The sequence below is a fragment of the Falco peregrinus genome, chromosome 6, assembly GCF_023634155.1.
Source record: "Falco peregrinus isolate bFalPer1 chromosome 6, bFalPer1.pri, whole genome shotgun sequence".
Taxonomy (NCBI): Eukaryota; Metazoa; Chordata; class Aves; order Falconiformes; family Falconidae; genus Falco; species Falco peregrinus.
In genome coordinates, this window is record NC_073726.1 from 30,154,621 (window position 1) to 30,181,900 (window position 27,280).

At 48.9% G+C, this 27,280-nt stretch overlaps 1 protein-coding gene across 4 annotated transcripts in view; it reads right to left on the minus strand.

Annotated features, from left to right (window-relative positions):
* PODXL (podocalyxin like) overlaps positions 1-27,280 on the minus strand; it is a 47,170-nt gene that overhangs the window by 12,350 nt on the left and 7,540 nt on the right. For all 4 annotated transcript variants that reach the window (XM_055808988.1, XM_055808986.1, XM_055808985.1 and 1 more), the window contains exons 2-4: positions 4,698-5,573; positions 2,304-2,458; positions 1,072-1,137 (exon numbers count right to left, since the gene is read on the minus strand). In XM_055808988.1, coding sequence (XP_055664963.1) covers positions 1,072-1,137; positions 2,304-2,458; positions 4,698-5,573 — 1,097 coding nt within the window. The remainder of the gene's footprint in view (positions 1-1,071; positions 1,138-2,303; positions 2,459-4,697; positions 5,574-27,280) is intronic.

Consider the following 27,280-nt stretch of genomic DNA (forward strand, 5'->3'; position numbering starts at 1 on the left):
AGTCCGTTTTACAAATGGGACAGCAGAGGTTCATGAACCTGAACAGCTATTTCTGATGCGGTGCAGCATGAGCTATAAGAAGGTTCCTGAAGTGCCAATTTGCCAATGCTTACGCTGCCTCAGCAGTGCTGAGATGTGCAGAGCATTCCAATGCCAAAACCCACCCCTGAGCCCTGCCCACAGCCCAGCTAGATACGGTCACTCTATCAAGATCTCAAGATCTCACCACCAGCCATGTGGTGGTGTCTCTTCCTCTTTGTCATAAACTTAAAAACTTCAGCCTATTTAAAAGTTATTGATGTATTGCAGCTTCTCTGTTACAGGATCATAGTTTCCACAAGAATCATTTTGAAGGTGGGTGTCCTTCAGAAGAGCCAGCAGACAGTACCCACCCCCCAGAAGAAGGGGTCTTGGTGTATAGCCTTGGGTTGGGCTTACCTTTTCCCAACCTTGGCACTATATTTTACTACTCCCTGGTCTTGCAGAGGGTCTGGAACAAACGAAATGGAGTTTTTTGCTCTCACTTTAGGGTTCTGTGAGAGCTGATATAGCATTGAGGAGCACAGTGAGTCCTAAACTCCAGGCTGCTGTGCTTCCCAGTTGCTCTGCAGTCGTATGCCACCCTCCCCCAGCTGTGAGGGTGCAAGATCTCACCAAGTACACAGCAACTGTGGAGGAATTCCACACTTTTTGCTTAGGTTTTGAGATGAACTTCTATCCCCTCTGCAAAGGCTAAAAGCTTTCCCGTTACCCTTTGCACTGGGAAAAGTTTCACGCTCTAACATTTCCCATTGCTCTTTTTCTGAGACCTAGGAGGACTCAGCTGGTCCTTCTACTTGAAGAAGAGTGCAGAGGCCTCTTCTCCTCCTGCTATATCCCCCACCGCGTTATACTGCTGAGTGTGGCTTTGCATTTACCACTGTACACCCCAAAAGTGGTTGCATCTTATTTTGATGAAATTGCTCTCATCCCTGTAGGCTCGCCTGCTGCGGGTACCGCGGGTTAAAGGCTGATCTCCGGCAGCAACACAGCTGCTGAGCCAACACGGAAGTCCAAAAGGGTGGTACTTACACAGGTTTTAGCTTCTCTCAGGTGGATGGTGGGCCAATTATTTTGCACCTGGTCCTTACAGATGACCTGGAAAGACAGAAGAAAAGGAACTCTCAAATCATTCACACTGGTTGGAAGGGCAGTTGGTCACCCATACAACAGACTGCCCCAAGCCAGGAGTCATCCCAACCAAAGCTCTGATCTATTTTAAGGAAACAAGACAGGCCTGGAAGCCCTTCACTCAACCCTTTATATGTGGAAAGGGTTTACAGAGATCAGCGACACGGCTGCCTGTGGAATGTTTGCTGATGTGCTTCCCAAACCAGGCTTAGGATTTGCAGTACAGGGTAAAGCAGGAATTGGCTCAGGCAGTAGGAAGATCCACGCCAGTGGGCCATGATGCAACCCTGCCCTACAAAAGATGAGCACCTAAAACCAGGATCTCTCTCCCTCCTTCCCAGCGCTTTAGTTATCCTGGCTTGGTTTTGAGACCCTCCTACACTCCCAAACCATTTTCTGCTAATATCATCTGTGCACGGTTTACACTGAATTGTGGTCTTTGCCCTCTTGTCAACTCCAGGTCCACTCCAAGGCAGCTTCTGCTCTCTGTAATGCTTCCCTCCCTTCTCCCAAATTTCACTTCTTCCCTTTGGGCATCCAGACCTTCCCCTTCACCTCCATCCTCTGTGTCTCTTCATTGGAAAGCTACAGGAGAAAGGGGCTGGACTAGATGACCTTTAAAGGTCCCTTCTAACCCAAACCGTTCTATGATTCTATGGTCTAGAATTATTTTGCTGCCTTGTGTTCTCCTAAGGCAGATCTGACAAAAACATGCATAGCAAGAAGGGCTGCAGACTTTACACACACATGGGATGGCACCTAAATATTAATAGATGTAGAGGAATGAAGGCAGTGGGTTGATCAGCACTGATAACACGCAGCTGTGGCCTTGCCTCAGCGGGTTGATTGACATGCATGATGTGCAGCTGTAGCTCGTTCCTGCTAAGTGGTTAAATAGCCCTGATGATTGTGGAGAGAGGGTGGGATGGAGGAGGAGCAGTGTGGTCTGACCTCTGGAGGCAGGAGATACAGCACAGACAGTAGAATCTGACCAATGGTACAGCCTTGTTGCAGCCTGCTGGTTTGTTTGTGCTGCTACAATTGGTGCCCCGTGTGAGGCTGACCGAGTTGGACTCCAGCTACAGCAAATAGACACCTCTATGAGGTGCCCACCTTCCTGCAGGTGTCGTTACCTCATTCTGGAAGGAGGTGTTAGGGTGCTGGTGGCCAGGACTGCTGCTCGTGGTCTGGTCCCCTGGAGCTGGGGCCGAGGGATGTGCGCTGGCCAGGCTCCGGTCAGTACTTGCAGGTTTGGTTGATGCAGATCCTGTGTCATGGCTTCTCTGGTCTGGGTCCCCAGTATACACCAAAAAACAAGCAGACAAACACTGATACAGTATTGAGGATACAGCTGACAGCCTTATTCATGAGCAGATGAAAAAAAGTTTTCAGCTCCAGCCCTTCCTTGAAACTGATGGTGTCAAAGCTTGGAGAGGCTTTGGGTTGGTTGGGTTGTTTTGGGTTTTTTTGCCTTTTTATATTATTTTTTTCTTTCTTTTAAATTAACTTTGATATGGAAAAAAAATATTACTGCAGATTTTACTTTCTGCTGCTGAAACCCATCAGACTGTTCTGGAGAGATGAACCCAGAGGCTGTGATGGCTGTGCGTTAGGTAGACGGGTAATCACTTAAAAAAGGAGTGTTCCTGGGTATAAATGGGATGGCCCTGATTTCACTTTATCTGGGGTGTCTTCCATGGACTTTTTTTATGACAGAGCTAGACTATCTGGGGTGGCTATGCAGGATCTCTCAGTGAATGGTGGTCACTGCACAATCCTACTGACAGCTGCAGCTGCCTCTGTTAGGAGGGGAAGAAATGCCATAACCTCGGCTGACTGCATCTCCACCAGCTACGGAAGCAGTCCAGGGTGACATGCTTAGAAGTAGTGCCTGGTACTATTGCAGACAGCCTTGGGGGTGTCCTGCCTGCCTGCTACTCCAGAAGGGCACATGCCCCAAGTCTACCAGCCCCATGCAGGTGCCTCAGATACCCGAGATCACCTCAGATGCCTTTGTTTACGGTCTGTAGCATCTTACGGTTTCTTGTGCAATGGCAGTAGTGCAAGGGGCACAGCAGCCTCCTGCCTCCCCAAGTCCTTTTGAAGAAATGGATTTCCATCCCTGGGTACCTAATTGATACTTAAATGGTGACAAAGAGAATTAAAATGCCAAATCCTGTTCACAGCCTGTTTGCTTTTGGGACTCCTGCCTCTTCCACAGAAAAGATGAGGGATATTTCTCTTCCAGACACATTCTGAAGGCTCCAGGAGAGAATTAATTTCAAAGCCATCTGTTTCTCTTGCATTTTCTCACCTATTTATTAAATGTAAAGTTTTTTTAGATTACTTCATGCTCAGCACTTGAGGTCAAATTTGAATTAACATAATTTCATATATCATCCTTCAGTGGAGAACAGTTCTGTAGAGCAGGAGGGAAAGAAACATCCTTCATGAAGATACCTATTTCACCACCTCATACCTGCTAACATGCTCAAAACATGGGTGAAGCCAGTACAGATGGTCTTGCATAAAGACCTTGGCCCATTTAGTGATGCTGACAGCTGGAAGGCTGAGGGGGGGTGGAGATGTTTTTTTGAGTGGCTTCTGTATTGCAGGTAACTGGAAATCAGGTCAAGAGCAACGTTCTCCAGAGGAAGATAATGAAAGGCTTCAATGTCATCACAGCTTTAGAGCCAGATGTGAGCTGAACCTACAATCCCACCCAAGTCTGGAAGGCTCCATGGAGCCCTCACAGTCCCACAGTGTGATTACCTCCCTGTCAACGCTAGCAGACAAAATGCCAGCAGGGATCCTAAACTGTACCTCACCAGGACACTTAGGAATTAACACAACTCTGTAAAACTCCAGAGGTCTAGAGAAAACATATTGATGGTGTTCAGCAAGACCCTAAACACCACATGGACACTCCTAGTGCTCTTAGACTGAAGTCAGCAGTCATCACCGCCCCCCCCTCCAGCAATGATGAACAGCCTACCTAACTGCTTAGACTCTTTAGAGGTTTGTAGTCTCAGGGTTTAGCCACAAAATCTCCTTAGTCATCTAAAGCCTATTTTCTGTGCGTGCCCAGACAGACTTCACTAAGCTGTCAGCCATACGAGGGATCTTCTACAGTCAGCATTCGGGGTGCTGCCAGTCTGTGTCACCACCCTACAATGTCAGTCTCCACCTCCAAATTCATTGCTGCTGGCTCCTTTTTGTGGTCGCTGAAGATCGAGTCATTGCAGTCAGAGGTGCTTCAGGCACAGTTTGGTCCATCCAAATGCCAATGTCTACACTTTGCTGATTGATTCATGCCTTGAATGTCACTAACTGCATTGACTCAATCTCCATCGATGACAATAGAGACCTAAACGCTCAGTTGGCATGGAGACAACTGTGCTGGAAAGTCCTAAAATGAGACAAGGTGATGACACCCCGTAATGACAAGAGGTGTTTAGGGTAGCCAAAGGAAAAGACCAGAAAAGGGCCTCCCAGCATGAGAAATCAATGTTCTAGTGTTCTGGTACCTGCTCCAGGAGTTGGCGTGGTGGCTGCCTCTGAGGCATTCATGCTGCTAGGTGATAAGGACAGAGATGCTTTACTAGTGGTGGGGGACATGTATCCACTAAAATGGGTAGAAGTGTTGATGCTTCCAGGTCTGGTGGAAAAGGGCAGTCCCTGGGCTGGAGAACTGGAAGAAGAGTGAGGCTGCTTAGCGACAGTTGTAGAAGAGACACCATGGTCCTTGACCCCAGGGGAAAGGTTGCTCCCTGGGACTCTGGTGCTCGCAGTGGTGCTGGTCAACTGATCTGAAGGCTGTTTTCCCTGAGCTTCCACGCCAGGAGAGGATGCGACAGCAGTCCCTAAACCTCCTGAGGTGGCTGGAAGGCCGCTCATATGAGGGAGGATGGGACTTGCACTGGTGGTAGCTGCTGAGCTTCCCAAGCTGGCTGGAGGGGTAGCCTTCTGCTGGGCGGTGCTGGAGGATCCCTGAAGAACAGCAAGGGTGGTTGTTAAGGCTCCAGATCTGGCTGAAGAGCTGACCTGCTGAGATGGGTGGGATGACATCACATGGGTGGGTAGTGGGTTTCCCAGGTTGTTTGTGGTGGTGGTTCCTTGAACTGCGGCAGGTGATGTCGTAGGGGTGGATGGTTGGTGTCCCGGGTTGCTTGTAGGGGTGGCCCCTTGAACAGTGATGAGTGGTATCACAGAAGAAGTTGGTGGGTTTCCCGGCTTGCTTGCAGAGGTGGTCCCTTGAGCTGTGGCAGGTGACATCGTAGAGTGGGATGGTGAGTTTCCTGAATTGCTTGTAGGGGTGGTCCCTTGCGTCTTGCTGGTAGCTGTGATGATCTGCCCATGTTGTCCTGGGTTTGCAGATGTTGTAACATTCTCAGAGCTGACACCTAGCAAAAAATAAAAACGCCAAGATAAACTCTGAACTAAGGAAACCACCGTTGGTTTCCACCCAGAACAGGTATTTGTAGAGATAAATACTGACCAGAAACCATGAGTCATTTGCTCAGGGCTTGTCTCATACTCTCTAAACTCATACCCAATACCACATTCTGGTTTCACCGCATCCAGCAGAAAGCAGAGAAGTGGAGGAGGAGGAGGAGAAGGAGGAGGAAGCCTGAGCAACCTCCACAACAAACATAGTCATACTGGCAGGATTTCAAAGGGACTGGAGGGTGAGCAGAAGGGCAAGACTTGCTGGTTCCCAGAAGGCAGATCTCCCTCAGATGGGAGGTGCACCAGCTCCCATGCAATTTGCTGCATATCATTCCCAAGATAAAGTAGATCCAGCCCTGGTGAGGGGGCAGTCAAGGGACGTGCCAAGTGCTGTTCGTCCAACCCCATTATGAGGGTCCCTCACAGCCCTGAAGTGGCAAGGAGCCTCAGATAAATAAGGTGACACTTCTGACCATTCTGAAAGTTATATTCTTTTTGCAGGTACAAGTTTTGCTCCTTTATTTGCTCAAGTTTCAACGTAGGGTTTTTTTTCCTTCTCAAACTCAGATCATTACTAGAAAAACATCAGAAAATAGGCACTCTTGCTTAGTCAAACCATTGAGGGTGGTGAGACACTGGCGCAGGTTGCCCCGAGAAGCTGTGGGTGCCCCATCCCTCCAGTGCTCAAGGCCAGGCTGGACGGGACTGGGAGCAACCTGGTCTAGTGGAAGGTCTACTACTAGTGGAAGGTCAAAGAGAAGGAGTACAGCAGATGAGAGTAGAATAGAAAATAGATTCGAATATTTTTAGTTGGAAGGGACCTACGATGGTCATCTAGTGCGACTGCCTGAGCACTTCAGGGGAAATACAGAGCCAGCAGAGGAGATGTGCAGACCCCTTCCTGAAACATGGCTCCTACTCCTGTTTCCCCACCAGCAGCCATTTCTGAAAACACTGTTAAGATGTGAGTTTAACTGAAACGAGCAGCATGAGTTATTTTAAGAAACCCTGGACTTGTGAGAAAACTTCTCCACTACATCTGTAGGATAAGAGGATTCCTGGCGATGTCATATTTCCTAAAGACCAACCACTGTCTTCAGGAGAAGAGGTAAGGAAGCAAAACACAGGCACCAGGACAAAGCACATGAAACCCAGGTGCAAAAGATGGGAGGGAGTTTTCATCTAGCCACCTCCTTAGCTGTAGTATCTGAGGTTTGGATCCTCAGTGATGGTTGCACCAAGCTAGAGATCAGGCAGCCACAAAAATGGGTCTAGCCAATAAATAGGGCTATAAAAGTTTGACAGGGATTTTAACAAAAGAAGTAAAAAAAAGAACAACCAAAAAAACCCCAGTCCCCTAAAGGTAGAAACAATACAAAAAAGATGTAAATACAGAAAGGATCGGAAGGAAGGTGGAGGAAATCCCCCACTGCTCTTGCTTCCTCTTCATGACCCGGCCCCATCCCGGAGGGGCAGGAAGCAAACAAGCACCAAAGGAGAGGTAGAAAAGACAATTCAATTCAACTCGATCCAAAAGAGAAAGGGGCAGGCCCATGCTTTGGCTCTGGGCCAGCCCCAGTGACCAGCCAGGACCTGCAAGCCAAGACACCGGCATCCCTGCCCCAGCACTTCCCCCTCCCACCCCAGGGAGCTGCAGATACATTTTTACCAAATTGCATTTTTAGCAAAAATTGGGTGAAAAAGCCCAAAGCAAGGGGTTGCTCTGCTGATGGAGAATGATGGAGAAATCTGGTGGGATCCTCCAGGCTTGCCCTGGCTGGGGTGGTAGCAGGTTCCAAGGCACACAGGGTGACACAGCCCAAAAAAAAAAAACCAACAGCTGGGAGAAGAACCAAGACTCAGGTTGATGCCCACAAAGCTTACTAGCATTTTATCTCTCCACATCTCTGCATCCGTTCTTAGCACTCCCTTCCTGCTAAGGTCAAGAGATGTTAAAACATCAATTTTTATTCTTCCTCATTAAACCAGGACTGGCGATTTAAGTGGGCTCAAAGCAACTTGAGCAGCCAGCACAATCCTGCTTGGAAATGGTAAGCCACCATGCTGGGGGACAGATTGATGGATGGATGGATGGATGGATGGATGGATGGATGGATGGATGGATGGATGGATTCAGTAGGTGCTGACCACGTGGGAAGGTGGGACACTATCCCCACTACTACATGGGCCTGGCTGAAGTCAGGCAATGCCAAGTGCCACAGAGGTAGAATTCACTCTCTTTTGGTAGGTAGTGACCTGCACCCCTTTGGCGAGTGGCAAGAGAGATGACATGAGCCAGAAAGCACTTCAACACACCCTTCCCTCCCTACAAGCCTGCATCTGCTGTATGAGGCTGGATGGGACTACTGAGAAGCCCTCAGCAAAAGGTCTCCTATTCCAACCTGATCTGAAGGTGATGTTCCTTTAATCACCTCCAACCAGCTCAGCCAGGCTGCTACAAAAATTTCCCTTTCCCCCTTTCTTATTCCACGGCTTGCTTGTCTCAAAGGAGAGTATCTTGTAGAATTATTGTTGCTGGGTGAAATGCAATGGCTGTGGTGAACAGCAGCCACGGAGGTGGCCACGGGAAGAGGAAACCCAGGCAGGCTGCAAACCTGACACTCTTCAAGACTGTGCAGCACCGCGGGCCGGACCCACAGCACAGCAGTGGAAAGCAGCTGTGGCTACAGCTGGGTGACAGCCTCCTTCCCCAAGGGATCAGCACCCCCATCCGTCCCCACACCTGTCCCACAGATTTTTGAGCACCCGCCTGTCAGCAAAATTTACTTTCTCCAGTTGCATTGAATTGAACTGTTTTCTCAGGACTGTTGCACCACGAGCCAGATGCTTCTGCAGTGGCGGGGCTGCACACCTTTCTGCAGTTTTATTGCTCTGGGATTAACATTAGTCGTTTGTGAGACTGTCTCCCTGCAGCATTGGGGAAAAAATGTATTTTATTTAGACAAGGGAAAAACAAATTGCATTTTTTTCAGTGTCTTGCAGCTTCACCACCCGCAGAAGACCTGGCTTATGCAAACTCACTGCTCACATTTACAGAAGCCTATCAAACACTTATTTCCAATGCACAAAGAAATGCAGGCCAAGCAGTGAGAGCACCGCAAGCCCAGGAGTTACTGTTTTCCTTCCACACGTGCTGTATCTCTCTCAAATGCCAGAGAACTATTTTTTTTTATCTCTTCCTCCCTAACTGGCCACCCGTGCCAAATCTCGGCAGCAGACCCAGGGGTAATAACTGGTAATGAGCCCCTGTTTGCCTGGGCTCGTAGCCAGTATTACCTGACAACTGTCCTCAACAGAAGAAATGAAAAGGATGTGGTTGAAGGAGGAGAAAACGCCTGTAACCACAGACTGGTGGTAATAACAGCCAGACAGGACAGGATTATGTTTGATGCCCCTTTAGCATGAAAATTACTCACAAAAGATACAGTACGTCCTTTTGCGGGAAACAAATGATCCTTTCACGCCATGAGCCCCGGAGATAAAAGGATTTAACGCATGCTATGAGAGAGAAAGAGGATGGAGGAGTGGTCCTCTAAGCTATCGTTCCCCATACCAGGAGATCCTTTCCAAAACAAAGTTCACTTGAATTTCAGCCAGAGTCCCTCACCCTGTTTTCTAGAAGGCAGAAAAAAATACCTGACCTTGACCATCCTGGCTGCATTTTGGCAGGGCACCACCACTTATCTGATTTCACATTTTGGCCCATCATCAATTCCTCATTTTAAGAAAAATAATACAGCAGCTAGTGGTGTATTTTGACAGCACTGGCTGCAGTGACTCTAATGCAGAGGGTCCACACCTCTCTTCCCACATGTATCACTCAGAAAAACCCAAACCCTTCCGTTTCTGTGCTGGGTGGGCGTAGAGCTGCAGGAGGAGAGTGCAAGCCCTCCCTGCACGCGTCCATGCACGCGGTGGCCAAACAGCCTGGAGGAAATGAGTCCACTGCAAACACATGATTTAATTTCCGGATATGTGTACCCCATGACCATGCCTGTGATACGATGTCTCTGTAATGGGGACAACCCCAGGAGGGAGAGAACTTTCCCTTATTGCTAGCTATCAATACAGGCGTGTTCAGCCCCCAGTGAGCAATATTTAGGAGGCTGGAAGTGCCACTGTTTGTCCCCGCTGCTGTGGGTGCTCCAGGACAGGGCTGGTCTGGGAGTGCTCTGGTCAGGAGCTTCTGGGACGTGAAAACTCACCCAAAATATCAAAGGAAAGGCGTGCTTCTTTGTGCCAGTGCAGCTTCTTGCAACATCAGTCAAGGGCCACAGTTTTCAGCTGCTTGCACTACCACTAACCATGTCATGAAGCGACGTTTGGGTTGTCACCTCGTTGCAGTAGGTGTGTGTTATTTTGCAGGCTGGGGAAGATGCTCAGGGTGAGCAGCTTGTTTGGAAAGGTCACAGCTTGGAGCACAAAAGCAGAAGCAAACCAGCACAAAATGCAAAGCGAAAGGATGTGTCACATCCCTCCTCCCATCAGCCCACCCAAAGCCACCATTTCTCCATGCAGCTCCTCTGATTAATTCCCTGCCCAACAGCTTCCCGCTTCCCATTTCAGTAACACCACCCCCTCCCCTTGCCCCCCATCCACCTTGTTGAAACAGCTCAGATATTGGCTGAAAATCTATTAATAGTGAGAAAAGGAAACCCAAAAGAATAACTTAGGAAATGGTGGGGGACACACCCCACGCCGGCGGGCTGAACCTAGCTCGGAGTCTTACGCCAGCCAGCTCCTGCTCCTCCCAAGGCGGGATGAGAAAGCCAAAGAGTCCGAGCAACCCAGGGAAGGGGAAGGGATGTGGGCCAGGCCTGAGGAAGTTCTTATTTTCCTCCCCTTTTTTGCAGCCTTTCCTGATTAAATAGGAGCAACAGGTTCAGTTTGTCAAAGGAAAGTGGGGGCTGAGGCTCCAGGGGTGACATTTGCTAGGGCAAAGCATGTGCCAAAGCAAGCGAGGAGGCTCCTGGTCTTTTCTACGCATTGCAAGAAGCTCCTGGGCAAAAGGAGGGTTTTATCCACCCGCTGCAATGCAGCTGTGTCTGAGGCGGAGTAGAGACTAGTCACTGCAGAGGACAGGAAATTTGTCACCTCCTTTCAAAACTGTGAGAGCGATCAGATTGGCAGGATATCACAGAACGGCGTTATTTATCCTGGAATTAAGCTGGGCTACCAGAGCAAATGGTCATCTCACAGGGTTTTGAAATTTTGCCTCTGTAGAGGCTCTCTTCCTTCCATCTGCTCAGGGAAAGATGGCCTCCAAACAGCACCATCCTCCCCAGCTACCTGCTGAGATCTCGGTGAGGGATGCGGTACCAGAATGCTGTTAGCGTGCACGCCACCCTTTGCCCTTGCAAAGAGGTACTCTCCACTTCGGAAGATACGTTTCCAAACTGGCATCACCCAACCCCTTTGCTGCCAGTTTCACCATCAACATTATGAAATGGTTTCACCCAGCCACAGACCAACTTGGCTTCCCAGGTGAGAAGATGGGGAAAGGTTCAACAGCTGCTGCCAGAGCGTTTTCAGACTCTAATACGTCAATCCAATTATCCAGTGCAGGGATGTCTAACTTCTCCAAAACACTGCCAGAATAAAAACTGCTGCAGAACAGTCTTGATAGAATTCCACTGCAAAATATTAAAGATGAGACCTAATGGCTGGATCTGCTTAGTGCTACAGTATCACTTGGGAAGGAAATGAGTATGTCTGGGCTCTGATTTAAACCCACCAGGCCGGTTTTTAGCAGGGACCCTCCTTTACCCGGCTGTGAAAAGGCTCTGTTGAAAAGATGCTTCAGATCAGTGCTGTTCAGATCTTGCATGCAAGTGATAGCAAAATCAAGGCAATAATAGTGATAAGCGTCATCTTTGCTGTCAGACGAAAGGAACCTGCAGCTGAATCAAGGCATCCTAGCCTGATAAGCAAGCATATACTCAATCAATACTGCACATATAATGCCTCTAAGTTGCTAAAAGTTATATGTCATGATGAGTTTGCATAAAAGTCACTTGGCGTTAACTTAGATACATTTACCGTTATAGCATGTTTGATGATTACTTATAATCAATGTTTTGCAGTGGAGGTGTGGCCTGAAGGTTGAATATATTCAATAGTACGTGTGTTTTTAGATAAAGAAATGTAACCTGTATAAATAGGTCTGAAAATGTTAAAAAGGCACACGATAATAGTACGTGTGTTTTTAGATAAAGAAATGTAACCTGTATAAATAGGTCTGAAAATGTTAAAAAGGCACACGATTTTGGTGGAACTACCCCCCCCCCCCCGCCCCGTGCCTCCCAGTGCTGAATAAACATACCTACTTTACAATCTAATCATTGTAAAGTCTGTTTTCTGCATGTCACAGCCACAGCCTCTGTCCTGAAGGACTCACCCAATAAGACCTTACAGACTAGACATGGACGGGGGGGGGGGGGGGGAGCAGAAAATGGATGTGCTTCAAGCCCTGAGGGGTTTTGCTGCATCTCCAGGTGGAGATGAGCAGCCAGGGCTCCCTCCTGCATGGCTGCACTGCTGGCCTGGAGCTACCCCTCGGCTGGAGATTTGCGGCATGTCCCCACAGCAACTTGGCGTCATCCTGAGGACTCTTATCAGTCTGCAGGATTTTGCAATCACTCACATCCCTACAGTATCCAAAAGCCGCTGTGTTTTAATTTAGATGTGGGAAAATTTTAAGCTGTCCCTATTTTACCCAGTGGAAGTAACCCTGAAGCTCAGAGAGCAGGGCTTGAACCAAACCTCATGCAAGCTTTGGCTGCTCCATCCCTCATGTTAGATCTGCCTCACTTTATTTTATTCACACGACAGCCTTTAAGCCTCCTTGGTTTCGACCAAGAAATCCATCTGTAGCCTGAGACGCCTTTCCTGCCAGGATTGCAACACATGTCCCCAAAATCCAGGTTCTGATGAACTAGCATTTTCTGATGAGAAACCTGCTTCATTAACAAATTCCCCATCAGCTCTTTCTGCAAGTATTTGAGCCAGCTCAGCTTGTCTGCTGTTTCATTTGGAAGTATGACAAATATTAAAAATAATCAACCCAAGGCACATCTCCCCATACACTCCTCTTCCCCTGCAGCCCTCACACGTCTCCTCCTCACTCCCTTGGTCCCTCTAAGTACCACATTTGGGGAGGCAGAAATGGATTCAATTGCTGTACTAATTAATGACCAGAGAGTGGATGTGAAGGATCATAAGTATCTCAGCACTCCGACTCCCACCTTCTCAAAAACATTGTCATTGAACTGTCTTCCATGCCATACTCGGACTGCTCCTGAATTTCTCCTCAAAGACTGGTTATTGCCAGAAAATTGCAATCGGGGTCATCTTTCACCTGAATGGACCCAACTGGTCCATCCCAGGCAGGGCTCCATCCCATGGCCAAGTCCAGCCAGAGGTGAGGGATGACAGTGGTGGGAGGCACTAGTCCAACCTCTCTTATGGATAAACATAGGACATTCTATTTAGGATTGTGTCTCCACAACTCTTCCCATGCAAAGTCTATAGATATCTAAGAAGTGAAGGGAAAGATGGAAAAAATAATCAAAAGGAGATGGGAAGACCAATGTGGAAAATGAAGGCTCTGAAATCCTCCACATGAGGTTGTCAAGGAGGCAAACGCACGCACACACAGGTGTGCACCCCCATCCATGCCACCCCCAGACCTTTTCCATCACTGAGCCTGGAAACATTCTTTCCCATTGGGGGCTGACAGGATTTGTAAGGGACTTGGCCCCAGCGCCGCACTGGCAAAATGAGCTGGGGGCCCTTGCAGCTGAAACAGAAACACCCCATCCTGCAGCAAATGGTAGCGGAGCTGCTGGAGTGGAAACATGGGGAGCATGAGCCAAAAAAGCCGCACATCCCAGTCCCAGCCCAACCCAGACCCTCCAAAGCAGAGAGCGCAGCCGTGCTCCTGCCCTTCTCCTGCCTCCTTCACATCATTAGCATGGAGTTATCCTGTGATGACCTTGTTGCTTTGAAGCAAGATTTGTGGCAGTACATCCTACTCCCATATCAAGCGAGCATCAATCACCCATCAGCTGAAGGACACGATGTCTGGTACATTCAGCACTGAGACCCCTCTATTTCTGCAAAAGTCACCCAGGGACTTTGGAAGAAACTCAAGGTTTCCACTGAGTAATGGGCCAGAAAAGTCACCCTGCAGCAAGGTAAAGCCCAGCCACCTTTGCCCCTCAACAGGGGGCAGAAAATCACAAGAATGCCATAAAACCACACAACTCTGTTATACACCAAATGTTTGGGTTTTTTCTTGTGTAACTTCCATGTTGTCAGTTTTTAAGATAATTTTTCAGGCTTCAGTCTGAAAACACGAGCGCTAAAAAAGCCTGGTTTTTGGTTTTGTTTTGTTTTAAAGTAAATAGATTAAAAGCCTACACTTGTCTGAATTTGGAGAGGAATCTCAGGTCCACAAGAAGGACCGAGAGACTAAGACCACCAGATTAGCAATGCCACCTTGACTCCATGAGGAGACTGCCCAGCCTCACCACTCTCTCCAGCAAGGGTTGAAGGCTGGCCCATGATTTGACTTCAGCAGTAAGAAGCTATGAAGCTGGTGGCAAGGTGGTGGGAAGGAGACCTTCAGAGAAGCCAACGCAGATAGCTGCTTGGCTAAAGCCATGCTCCTGAGGGCTCAACTATCACATCACAGAAGCCCCTCCTGGAGACCTGACCTCCCTTCTCCAGCCCTGCTGCAGAGCTGCTGCTTACCATGTCAGGATGTCCCCAGGGGGACAGATTTATTCATTAAGACAGAGTAGAAGTTTCTTCCCATGCCTTTCACCCCAGAAAGATGAATCATCCCTTGCTGGCTTTTCCTGGAGGACTACTCCACTCAACTTGAGGAGTGAGGACATAAGCCTGCAAGACAGGAACTGATTTTTATTCAGCCTGATGGCTTGTCTACACAGAGGGTACTCAGGAAAATTAATCTAAAATTAAAAGAAAGTATGATTCCAGAGTGGATTAGTCAAAGTGCACACAACCCACCAGGTGGCCACTCTTGTTTGGCTGTAAATCAGTTCTCATTTAATTTAGCCAAAATGAAGTAGGTTAAATCAAATTAAAGCCTCCTTAGTTCTGAAAGCTGACAAGGGGGGGCTGATGCAGTTTGAGAAAGTTAATTCAGGAGAAATTTGATGATGGTCCCCGCACAAACAAGCCCCCGAATGTTGCACTGGACATTGACACAGACCAAACAAAACACTGGGGATGGGGCACACGTGCCTCCCCAGCTAAGGTTGATCTTTCCCGATTCCTGGACATGGAAAGCTCTGACTGATGTCAGATTTGATGTCACATCATCAGCTTTTGCTATTTGCTCAGTTTTTGTCATGGAGAAAGGCAGGACAATAAGAAGACAGCGGACAGACTACACCACAGGACTGGTGAGTGGCTGCACGGTGCAGCAGGCAGTGGAGTCCATCCACTGTCTCCTAGGACAGGATAGGCAAGTGGGCAGAGAGGCAAGGTGGGCTTGCCTACCCACGTGGCATGGGGAGACTGAATTCATCGCCTTGCCCTCCTCTCCAGCTGGCTGGGTTCATATTTGGGTTCATACTGAGCAATGCAGGGAAGGAGTTGGCCCCGAGCTACTCATCCTGCCAGCTGAACCTCTGCCAGCTGGCCAGCACTGGGGAAGAGTTGTCACATCTAATGTCACTCAAGTTAGGCGCCGTGCATCGGCGATGTGTCTAGACTCTGGCCATGGGAGATGAGGGCCACAAGGCTCTCGCAAAGCAACAAACATGCAGATCTCCTGTGGGTAGGGGTTTTTTAGCCAAAAAGCCCCCCACTTTCCATAAGTATCACACTAACTCTTGCCATGAGGAAGAGGAGTGGAGGAAATACGTCCCTTCTTGCAGCGAGGGCTCTTCCTAAAGGGACAGAGTCAACTCCAAACCCAAACAGGGACTATTGGCTTCTCTGGGACCTCGCAGCCCAACAAAGCCAGACCACAGAGGGGCATTAAAGCTGGTAGTAGCAGCAGGGATCTAATGCCCAAACGTGTGCCATCAAAACAGGGGGGTGCCATCCTCAGCTGGAGGCCAGCACTTGCTGGAGGCTCAGCACAGAGGAGGTACAAGCTGCAGCTCTACAGGGCAGAAAACAAGAGGAGAGACTTCACAACTAAAGGAATAAGGAGACCTCAGCCTGGTCACAGGCAGCTCTGGTACAAGGGAAAAAAAAATGGGAGGCAGGTGACTGGAAGGTCAGTTTGTGCTGGCACACAGCACTGCTGTGGTGTTGCAAAGCGTTGTCCCCTGCTTCTTGCACCTCCCTTTCCTCCCTGCCTCCCCTGAAGATTTACAGCAGGAATTGCCCTCCTGACTGCTCCTGCCACCGAGGCATTCAGTGGGGAGGCTGCCAGCCCCCAAGGGCCATGCTTGGGGCAGGACTCAAAGGATGCTTGCCCACCCTGAGGGCAGAAAGGGCCAGCGGAAAAGTGATGGTGAGGAGGTGATAAGACCTGAAGCCTCACCCTCCTTTGTGCGCCCAGCACCTTTGATGAGTCAGGAGTCGGCCCAAATTTAAGCCCTTCAGCTAGTGACTTTATTTTCAACTTTTTCTGGGTTATGAGTCACGTTGCCTCCCCCAGCCCATCTCTGCATTGCCCACCATAGAGCCAGGATGGACCCAAAGATGATGAACTGAACACATCTTGGACTGGATGATCCTTATAGGTCCCTTCCAACTTGAGATATTCTATGACTAAGTGATCTTTGGTCCACCAAGACTCAAAGACACTGTAATATGAAGTGGCTTAAGACATAAGTGATGCCAAGTGACACAGGAGCCACTTCCAAGAGGCACTGGTGACCTCCTCAAGCATCCCAGCCTCTCTAAGTAAAATTTCGTGTGTTTCCTAGTTAAACACCCGCTCCCCAGTGCCATTTGCTTTGCTGCTCGCTAGGGCTATGCTGAGCACAGGTTCCTCTGCAGGCATGTCTGGGACACTTGCAAAACCTTCACCAACATAAAAGCTGCCACTGCATGCCCCTCACCCCATGTTTTTGCAGAAAAGCCAAGCGGGATGGCAGGATCCATCCCTCTGTCATGATCAGTCCCCCATGACCTTGGCTAGCCAGGGTTACTGAGCCAGCAGCCCAGAGATTTCCTGTGAATGCTGCGAGGAGGGTTCCACATTTCCTTGGGATCCTTTGTGTGTCAGTGCTATTTTGGGTCCCACCTTTTTTTCTTCAGCTCCACACCCACACCTCCCTCAGGGTGGGGTCTTCCCGGATAATTCTGAGCTCTATATATACACATGCATATACGTATGCACCTACATATATTTATATAGCTGTGCATGTGAGTTGAGCCTTTGGGCATTGAGTGGACACAGCGGACTTGGCAGGAGGCTCGGTGCTATTCTTTAGGTGGGGAGAGCCTAGGAAGGGAAGGACACAGCTAACCCTCCCTCCTATTCAAAACTATTTAAAGACTGTCTGGCACAGAGTTTCTTTCCCACCAAATGGCTCCAGTGACGATCTGGCTTTACAGGCTGTGTAATCTGATCAACTTCTATTGTCGGCAAATTCATAATTGCCTTATTATTTAACTCTCCTGAAACAGTCAGTTTTACAGAAGAAGAATATCAATTTCAGCTCATTTTTAAAATTTGTTTTTCCAGAGCACTGGGACTCAGTTTCCATTTGAAGAACTTCTGTTCTTCAACAGCTCCTGCTCTTCCCCTCCTTAAAATAACACACATGATCACAGGAAATCACTGATGAAAGGCGCAGGCAATGAAAGATGACCTTTCCCAGTGCTGTCCTAACGCAGGATTCTCCAGCACAGCACATGTATTACCCAGTGGCCTCTTGCACGTAGCTGTGAGCAGCACAAGTAGAGAAGCCTTAACCATTTGTCCGCAGAGAAGAAGGATGCTTTTGTAAGCACTAGGCACCAGCTCACATCCTTACTCAGCCACAAACCTCGTCACATTTCTTAACCTCTCCCTGCCTCAGCTTCCCCCATGTCTACATGCAAGAGCAGATTTCAGATAGAGGAGCTGGTCCAGCACCTTTCTAACTGGAGCCCTAGCCTTGGTTAAGTGCCAGACCAATACAAATAATTACTAATAGTAATCCCCATGGGAGTCTATTACATTATGGTTCAACTTCCTCCCAAACAATTGCTCCTCTTCCTTGCTTTGTATGCTCTTCAAAAGAAGCGGCTGCTGCACTTTAGGGCTGGGACACCAGGCGTGGTAAACACACACCCAGCGTTCCTGCTCAGCTGGGCCTGGGCAGCAAAGAGAAGATAAATCTGATTTGAGACAATCACATTGTGGGCAGGAAAGAAATTGAGGGTTTCATGGAAATGGCAACCTAGCAGCATTAAACCACCCACCTAGTGGATGAGGGAAAGGCTGGATGCGACCTTAGCGAAGCCTGTGAGACCGTTCCCCCCAGCGCTCTCCTGGAGAAGCCGGCTGCTCCTGGCGTGGACGTGCTGTTCCCCGGGTAAAAGCTGCTGGACGGCCGGGCCCAGCGCGTGGTGGGGACCGGAGTGACATCCCGCTGGCGGCCGGGCACAGGGGCCGTTCCCCAGGGACCAGGGCTGGGGCCAGCCCTGCCGGGTACCCGCACGGCGCTCGGGGCGAGGGGATGGAGCGCGCCCTCAGCCCGCCTGCGGGTGACACCCGGCCGGGGGGCGCCGATGTGCCGGGGGCAGGGGGCTCTGAGGGGGCTGGGCAGGCCGGGCCGAGGGGCCGAGGCCAAGTGTGTGAGGGGCAGCGGGGCTGGGGGCAGGGGGCTGGGAACTGCCCGGGGGGAAAGGGCCGGGGGGGCTGGGCACAGCCGCTGGGCAGGAGCCCCCGGCGTGCCCAGGTGGCCAAGGGGGCCAGCAGCGCCCTGGCCGCTGTCAGAAGCGCTGTGGCCGGCAGGGCCGGGGCAGTGCCCGTCCCCCTGTGCTGGGCACCGGTGCGGCCGCCCCTCGGGGCCTGGGCTCAGGGTCGGGCCCCTCAGGGCAGGGGGGACGCAGAGGGGCTGGAGCGTGTCCAGAGCCGGGCAGGGGCTGGGGCAGGGGCTGGGGGGGGGGGCGGCGGGGGGAGCTGGGGGGGTCAGCCTGCAGAGGGGGGGCTCAGGGGCACCTGGTGGCTCCCTACAGCTGCCTGAGAGGAGGCTGCAGCAGGGGGGGGTCGGTCTCTGCTCCCAGGGAACAAGTGACAGGGCGAGAGGAAACGGCCTCAGGTGGCGCCAGGGCAGGGTCAGATGGGCTGTGAGGGAAAATGTCTTCACGGAAAGGGTGGTCGAGCCTCGGAACAGGCTGCCCAGGGAGGCGGTGGAGTCACCATCCCTGGAGGTGTTTAAAAAATGCTTGCATGCAGTGTTTAGGGACATGGTTTAGTGATGGACTTGACAGTGCTGGGTTAACGGTTGGACTTGATGATCTCTAAGGTCTTTTCCAACCTAAGTGATTCTATGATTCTACAAAGAGTTTAACCTGAGAAGTCCCTTAGGGCACATTTATTCCTAGCTATAATATGATCTTACTCAGAATGGCAGTAAGAGCAAGAAATGCCGAGAGCAGAAGTGCCCACTGGTTTCAGGGCTCAAAACACCTTCATTCACAGAGCAGTGAAGGTCCCGACACTGCAGGAGCACTTGGTTGAGGGAAGCAGGGATTTGCTGTGGACACACAGCTTGCCAGTACTCGGACATTTCATACTTTCTGCCTATGCTGCGGGTACCCTGCCTGCACCACCCAAAAGGTGCATAAAGGGAAAGATGACCCATAAATGGGAAGAAAAATGCCCCTGGTCCACAGCCAGTCCTAGACTGAAGCTGGCCCATCCACTGGGTGTGTGGGCCAGGCAAATTGTCATTGAAGGGTATAGAGACACCCCAATGCCATAGGTTTAGGTACAATACCAAACTCCTATGTGAGCTGAGAGCCCAAAATATCAAGCGCCCAACAAAAGGTGGGATGGTAATGCAAAGAGGGCATCTCAAAGGGGTTTAAGCTGGGTCATGTTAGAGCAGAGTGGGCTTTGCGCGGGCTCTCATGAGGTCCTTGGGTTCTCATTCAGTTAGCTTGCTCTGAAACACATGGTGACACATCTCTGAGGAGGTTTTTCCATCACCAGGACCAGGAATTTAGGCCTACACAGCAAGGAGCAAGCTGGAGAAGGAAGAAGGGTCTTGCTTATTAGTCAACCAACTGCTGATGAAGAACAATGTGCATTTTGCTCACCCCTTCCAAGATGGAGCCTGCAACAGCTTTAATTAGTCAATTAAATGTGGCTTTGTCATAGGAGATGAGACACAACCGGGATCAGCCAGCTGGGTTCTTGGCTGCTGAATGACATTGTCTTTCCAGCCCAATGACCTCATTGTTATGACTCTATAGGGGAACAATGTTGTCCACCCAGCAGCCCAGCAAGGAGTGAGATTCCTGCATGGTTACAGCTGAGCAGAAGAGCATGGGAAGTTGTGGGATGTCACCGGGTTAGGGACGCAGCGCTTTGCACTCAGTGCAAGCAGGCTGCAGTAGGTTTTAATGGCATGGTTACGTGATGAGAAATTCCAGCAATAAAAGATGATGTATAATATAAATGTAGCACGCGACAGTGGTTATAACCAGCTCCCCAAAAACTCCCTGGACAAGTGGGTCCAAGTATTCAGTTTGAGCATGGAGACTCACTGGTTAAGGAGGAAAATCCTAAATGGTATCTAGTGGAAAGGAAAGCTTGCAGCACTTACACCTGGGGTGGGCGGGATGGAAATTTTTGAGCTCAGGGCTTCACTGACATCTCCCTGCAACCACAACCATTCTCTCCAGAGCTGTGTCTGGCGGTTGTGCCGCAGGGCAGGCCATGGCAGGGCAAGGGAAGGGAGCAAAGGAAGCAGGAAGGAGCTGCATCCCCTCCCTGCTGTTAATCATCCTCCTCTTTCTCCTCAGAGAGGCCAGCAGGTCTGCAAAACCCACGTTGGGCGCCCACCTTGGAGAGGACCTAAGGAGGTGATCTGCAGCTCTGGGTGTAGGAGGGGGATGCAGAGCTGGGCTTCATGGTAATATCCAAATTACTCTGCTCTCAGGATGGTGGAGACCAGATCCTGCTTTTGGCTCAAAGTGAAACTCTGACACATCAGCTCGGATATTTCCTGTAGAAAATCGAGCTGGAGTGACGGTGGGGTTGGAGATGGGAGGAAAGGGCAGGGATGACAGGTCGGGTCCATGATGGGACCCACAGAAAGCCATCAGCAGAGCACTGGAGAGTGAGGGACAAGGCACCGAACTGGGATTCAGTGGGTGCTGCTGCTTGTAATCCTGGATCTGGGGAGATATGGGGGAGGGCAAGGGAGAGCAAATGCAGCCTCACATTGGGGATGTCCTACACTAATGAAGGCTGCAGCTATGTGAACAGTCTTGTCATGTTTACAAGTGATCACTGCCAAATCAAAGCATGGTTCTGCTGGAAAAACTACCTTATTTTATGAGATACAAGAAAATCAGCATACCTGATAATAGAAATGCAGAAGAGAGAGCTGAAAAACACCACCACACCACCACCCTGCCGACTTCAAATCCATGTTTGGAGAAGCACAGTCAGATGTGCAAAAAGACCCTCACGTTGCCCTGAGCTCCACCTCATCCTGACTTTTTTATCTGGGCAAAAAGGTCCTGAAATCCAGTCAGGGCAGCTCTCAGAAATCAAGCCCTGAGAGCCCACTGACCATGGAAGCAAGAAAGAGCTGAGACATCAAATGATGACTTTCAGCAATGCTTATTGATAATCCTTGGTAATTGATTGTTGTATTATTGCATTAAATAATTAATAACTAGCAAGCCTATCTACTCCAGACACTGCTCTCTGATGCAAGCACGCTCCTGGCCTCTGCTAGCTGGCATTGCTCTGCTTGTCCATCACCAGTTCCTCCCAGCACTCAGACCTCTCTGTGTGGGCCACAGTGTCATGGATGAGAGGCTGAAACGCTCGAATGACACAAAACAACAGCACCAGACCCTTTGCCCAGCAAGCTTCTGCACAGCACAGTGGCCAAATAAATAGGACACGCACACTGTAAGCCAGGCACTGCATTTTGAGACTATGGATGCAGCAGATGGGCAAGTCCTGTGCTGCTGCAGGATTTGAAGCAGCTCTCTGAAATGGGAGCAGAACAGTGTTGGAGAAAAGTATGAAGTAAATCCCCATCTTGCAAATGGCCCAGATGCATGGAGGGCTGAACACACCTATGACAGAGGTGAGTGACAGCACCAGGACGTTCGGCACCACACTGCTGCACACACACCCCGAATCCCACCCCTAGGAAGCTGGCTCTAATCCTGATCCACTCAGATCCAAAAGCTGATATTTATTACTACGAAACAAATGCATTATTCCTAATTTATATTACCAAGGAGACAGCTACTCCCTTCCCCACTCTTGGTAGTTTCATCGCAACAGCCACGGATTGAACAGGCTGGGATAATTTACAACTCTTTGGGAATTCCTGTGAGGTCCAGGTGGCATCAAGTTGCTATAACAAGCTATTCCCTGTCTTTTGTGGGGAGAAATATGGGAAATGGGCCCACAGGCACCTCACACACATCTCTCAGCAAAGGACTGTCTTGTTGCTTAAAACAGGAGCTGAGAGATCTGAGGATCTTTCTGTACCTCTACGAAATAAATTTCTGCAGCAGGAATACTTTTACCTACTTCAGAGATCGGCTGTAAGCATCTGCTCTTGTCAGATTTGGGCACAGGTGAAATATTAGTCCTTGCTCTTTTCTGCCCCTTGATGGGGCATGTGCCTCTGCTCAAACCAAGCCAAAATCCTTGCAGAAACAGCTTGTGGGCTGCACTTTTCCTACCCTTCCCTTCCCCAAGCCCCCTGCTGCGATAACCGTCAGCCTTCAGGATGGGAGTAAATCAATAAAGCACAATCCTAAAAGCACTCTCCAAAAACCAGCTTCAAAGCCAATTCACCTACAGAGGTTTCCCAGCACTGGTCCCACTCACCCACCAGCCCCCTTCTTCCAGCACCTTGGGGTACCAATTTTCCCGGACAAGACAGAGATAAACCCCTGCCCCAGAAAGGCTTCTGAACTGGATTGTAAGGAAAGCCTCCCTAAAAGGCCAGCTGGGCTGTGTTCAGAGGCTCAGGGCAGCCCTTGGTGCCTGCTCCCAGGGAAAGCAGCTGTACATCCCTGCATTGCTGCTGCTGACCCTCCACACCACCACCACCACCACCACCCCCTGCCCGCCCCCTCCCCCCCCCCCCCAGGCAAGCCCCTTCCTAATCAGATTGGAGTGGTCCTGCCAGACACGCAAAACACTCTCACGGAAGGCAAAGCGTAGAGCTGCAACCCTCTTCAGCCAGCTCAAACACAAATACAGCCCCGAAATAGCCGGCATTCCTTTGGCATGGCTGTCCCCCAAGTATTTCTCATCAAACCCTCAAGGCACACACAGCTTCTTCTTTTGATGGTTTCCTGAAAGTTTTTTTTCAGGGGGCTTTTTGCAGTCTTTTATTGGGACTGTTCATGTGATTTTGCTGTGTGAGAGCATAGCTGAGATATGGAGAGTCCTATCAACCACCTTGCCAGAGCTTGGCTTTGGGTCTTTTCCAAAGTGCACCAGCTGTCCGCCATTCCCCCAGACTTTCTCACCAGTAGCATCATGCTGGGGCTCTGTACCCATCCTGATGCCTGTCCAGTTGTTCATGCCATGTCCTGCAATGATGGGAGCTTCTGCACTGATCAGGGAGTGTGTGCAGAAGGTCCTGCTGGAGCAGGAGCTACTAGTGGGTCCAAGTCACTCTGCTTCCATCAGAGATGCTGATGAGATGCCATGATCTCCATTTCTAATGTGATCAGGGGAAGGAGAGCCCTGCTCCCTCAGGAGCTGGCTGTGCCACTGAAAACCCTTTAAAACTCCCCAAATTTTACCCTGCACGGCTGTCAGTTACCCACGGCCAGACTTCATAATAGGAGCAGAAAAAAAATGGACTTTTTTTTTTTTTTTTTTAGGCAGAAAACCATCTATTTATCAACCCATCAGTTTGGATTTCTGCATTTCCCTGCCTAACTTTTTGTAAAGGGCATTCATAAAGGACCATACCAAGTACACACTGACCATAAGGTCCCTTCATTTCTCTTGCTGCCAACCCAACCTTACATGCCCACTTTCCACCACCACCCTCCCACCAGTCCTCCCTGCTTGTTGTGCGTTTTTGCTTGTTGTCCTTTACCAAAAGAACAGCTTTTTCTTCCCAGTTTGGCAGCCCTAAATCAACCCCCAGCAGCTGAAGCCATGATTTGGAGGAATATTGACAGTGGTGGGCGATAGGCTTTGTGCTTTGTTGTGCAGTCCACATAACATTAAATATTGTGGTTATAATGGCCATCCTTGCCCTCATTAGGAATTGCTTAACACCACCCCAACTGCTATCAACACATCCCTGGTTGGAAAACTCCACAGAAAATAGGATTTTGTGTAATATGGTAAATTATCGACCAGACTTGGAGAACCACTCACCGTGGCAGAGCTTCTCTGGAAGCCCATGGCCATCATGGGATATTGCTCCTCCCAACAGACTGAGAGGGACTTGGCCTAATGAAACGCAGACTGAGGTCTGCAGGGTCTGGTCCAGGGTCTGAATGATGTTAGTGCACCCTCCGCCTTGAGCTGGGCCTAGTTGCAGAATATTGGACAATTTTTATCAGCCTTAACTGATGTCCCATAGCAGAAGCAGATGCGTCCACACCATGGACGTGCTACCCCAATAGCTGTAACAGCTAATGTGCAGAGCAGGATGGCAGCAGCAGCAATTGCAGTTGTCTTGGTGGCACTGATTGCTTTTGGTAGCTTGCTGCCTAATGAAGATGTCCTTTGAAAAGGGCAAGAATGCGTCAGTTGTCAACATTTTTCTTCCCCTTCTTCCCCCTCCCTGCCCCGGTGACTGTTGCATTAAACAGCAATGTTTTATTCGTCAGGCTTGTTGGAGAAAATGCTCTCATGTTGGATCAGCAAGGAGATGCATCTAAAGAGCCTAGATGAGGGGATCTGGGCTTCAGCAGGCTTTGCAGAATTGTCTATTAATAGTGTTTCACTTTGGAAAGAAGATGGGAAATTGAGTTTATCACTCCCATCCTCCCTAGACTCCCATGACAGGCATGCAGTGTGGATGGATGGAGGTCCACCAGGATTTGCTAGGCTACGTTGCTCTCCTGGACACAAGGAGGATTGCTCCAAGCTGGCCTTGTCCTATTGGGAAGGGTGTGTACACTGCCATGGGCCACAACCCATCAAGGACAAATCTCATCCTAATTTGTGAAAGGCCATGACAAGGCACCAAAGAGAAGATTAAATACATTACAGCAGGACTAAACCCAACCAGGACACCCATGGCACTTGGGGAACTTGGATTTTCCAACACTAAATGGGACTGGATTTGAATGTGAGGCAAAACCTGAGCAACCAGTTAAAGGAAGCCTCATTAATTCTTGCTTTTCTTTCCTTTAATTGTTGTCTGCCCACACTATGGGCTGATACCCAGGGTATCCAGACACCAGGTGTGGGGTTCTTTTGCCTTCAGTTAGATGGTCAAAAGTTACACATGCAAACCTCGGCTAGCCATTTAAATTCCCTCTGCAGATCAAGGAGAGAGACATACAGCTGCTCCATCAACGGTTAATTCTAAGCTGCGAAAACAACTGGAAACTGGCAGCTGAAAAATAAAATTGCTTCCTCTCCCATTTTGAACACTAAAAGTGAGTTTTAAGAGAATGACTCCTGTTTATTCAAAACCCTCAAGGGACATGAAACGATTCATTTCAGTCACTAACTCCATCAAAGATTGACGCCTGAGATTTGCTCAATGAATTGCTTAGCATTAAACTCAAAAGTGTGTTAAAAAGTATATGCGCTAGGTATCGAGGCCCTTGGTTATTTGATGTATCTTAAAGGAATTTTAAATGCTCTTTTGCATCTGTCAGTTTAACAGAAATTTCCTCTACAAGTAAAGAGTGATTGCCACCAGTAAGTCCAAAATTAGTATTATTCATCATCACCTAAGAAGATTAAAAGAGGCATAAATTAGAGATCAAAATAGAGTAGTGGCAGGCTATGTAACTGCTTAAACAAATATGTTCATAGCATGTCCACCTGGTTAGAAAACACAGCTGAAAGGCAAGAGTGGGCTGGAAATCTCTCAGTTTTAAATTGAGCAACCGAGGAGAATCAGCTCTGCTTAAGGGATATAGCTATGAATTGTAAATGAAAAACATTAAAATCAAATCATTCAAATTAAGACTTTCCTCTTCTGTATTTTAAATCGTGATTAAAATTCATAATTTAAGCCACATCCATTTAAATCAAAGCACCCTGCCATAAAATGAGGTTTTGAACCCTTTGTGAGGCTTTAATGAGAAAAAATGATGTTCTCTTGTTGAATGCAGTTAATGGGGATTTATTGATAACATTCGTGGGGAGGAACTGTCTTCAAAACCTATGAAATTGCATAGGCTGGGAATCTTGAGGGCTGTTTTTAGCTGTCTGGGAAAATTTTAAGAAAACAAAATAACTTTCTATACTAGGGTGTTACAATAAGCTCAAACTTACTCTTCTGCAATATTGTACATGACTGTTCAGGACAGGAAAATTTATCACTTGTGCCAAAGAGGTCAGCATCTCTCATTGCTTTTTTGGCATGGGAATTACCCCGAGGCTTGGGTGAGCATGGAGGTGACGGTGGGCTGAGATTAACTCTTGCACGCTTGAAAAATGGGGTCAAGGGTGTGATTTTCACTTGCTGGCTTTGCAGCTGGTGTGATGTTGTGTCCCATTTTGCTGATATTTTGCCCCAGTTGTCTCTCAGCTGGATCTGGCTTTGCTGGGAGCCCCACAGCAATTGCTGGTTCATCCCATTTGTGGCACACGCACCGCTGCTGCCCAGTTTTTTGCTGCCATGTGTGATTCTGGTGTGCTTACGGCACTGCTTTGACTAGGTATAAACTCATGTGCCCTTTGAAAGAGGCAGTGGAGAGCAGAAACACTTCATAGCATTGTGTCAAACCGGATCAGGGGACTGATCCATCTGAAAACTAAACCAATATTAGAAGGAAAAAATAAAATAAAAAAGGAAAATAAACCAAGAGAGGGTCGTTTCATGCTTTTACTGCATGTTGGTGCTTTCTCCACTTCGCCAAGAGAAACCCATGGGAACAAATTTTTATTTATTTGTTATTTTTATTTGTTAAGGCTCTGAAAACAAATCGGGTCACCAGCAGCTAGAGAGTGGGAAGACAGCTGAAAAAAGTGCATGAATGAGAATTCTGGTTTTGGAGTTGTGCAATCAAAACCTCGTTTGAGGGTGTTCCTTACGAGCTGGCTTAGTACCTGGCAACAAACTTGCTTCCCTTTCCTGGGCTTTCAACATCACTTCTGTTGTTTAATAAATGAGAAATGTCCAACAAGGACAACTGTAATTGCTGATTTAATATGTATATAGATATAAGTGTGCATGTGTGTGTATATATATATCTATACATGTGTCCAGGACCTTGGTTACTTGATGTTACTCCAGCATAACCACTGCTAACCGGATCTGTGCTGGGGAGCACAGTGCATTGCTTTAACTGCTCT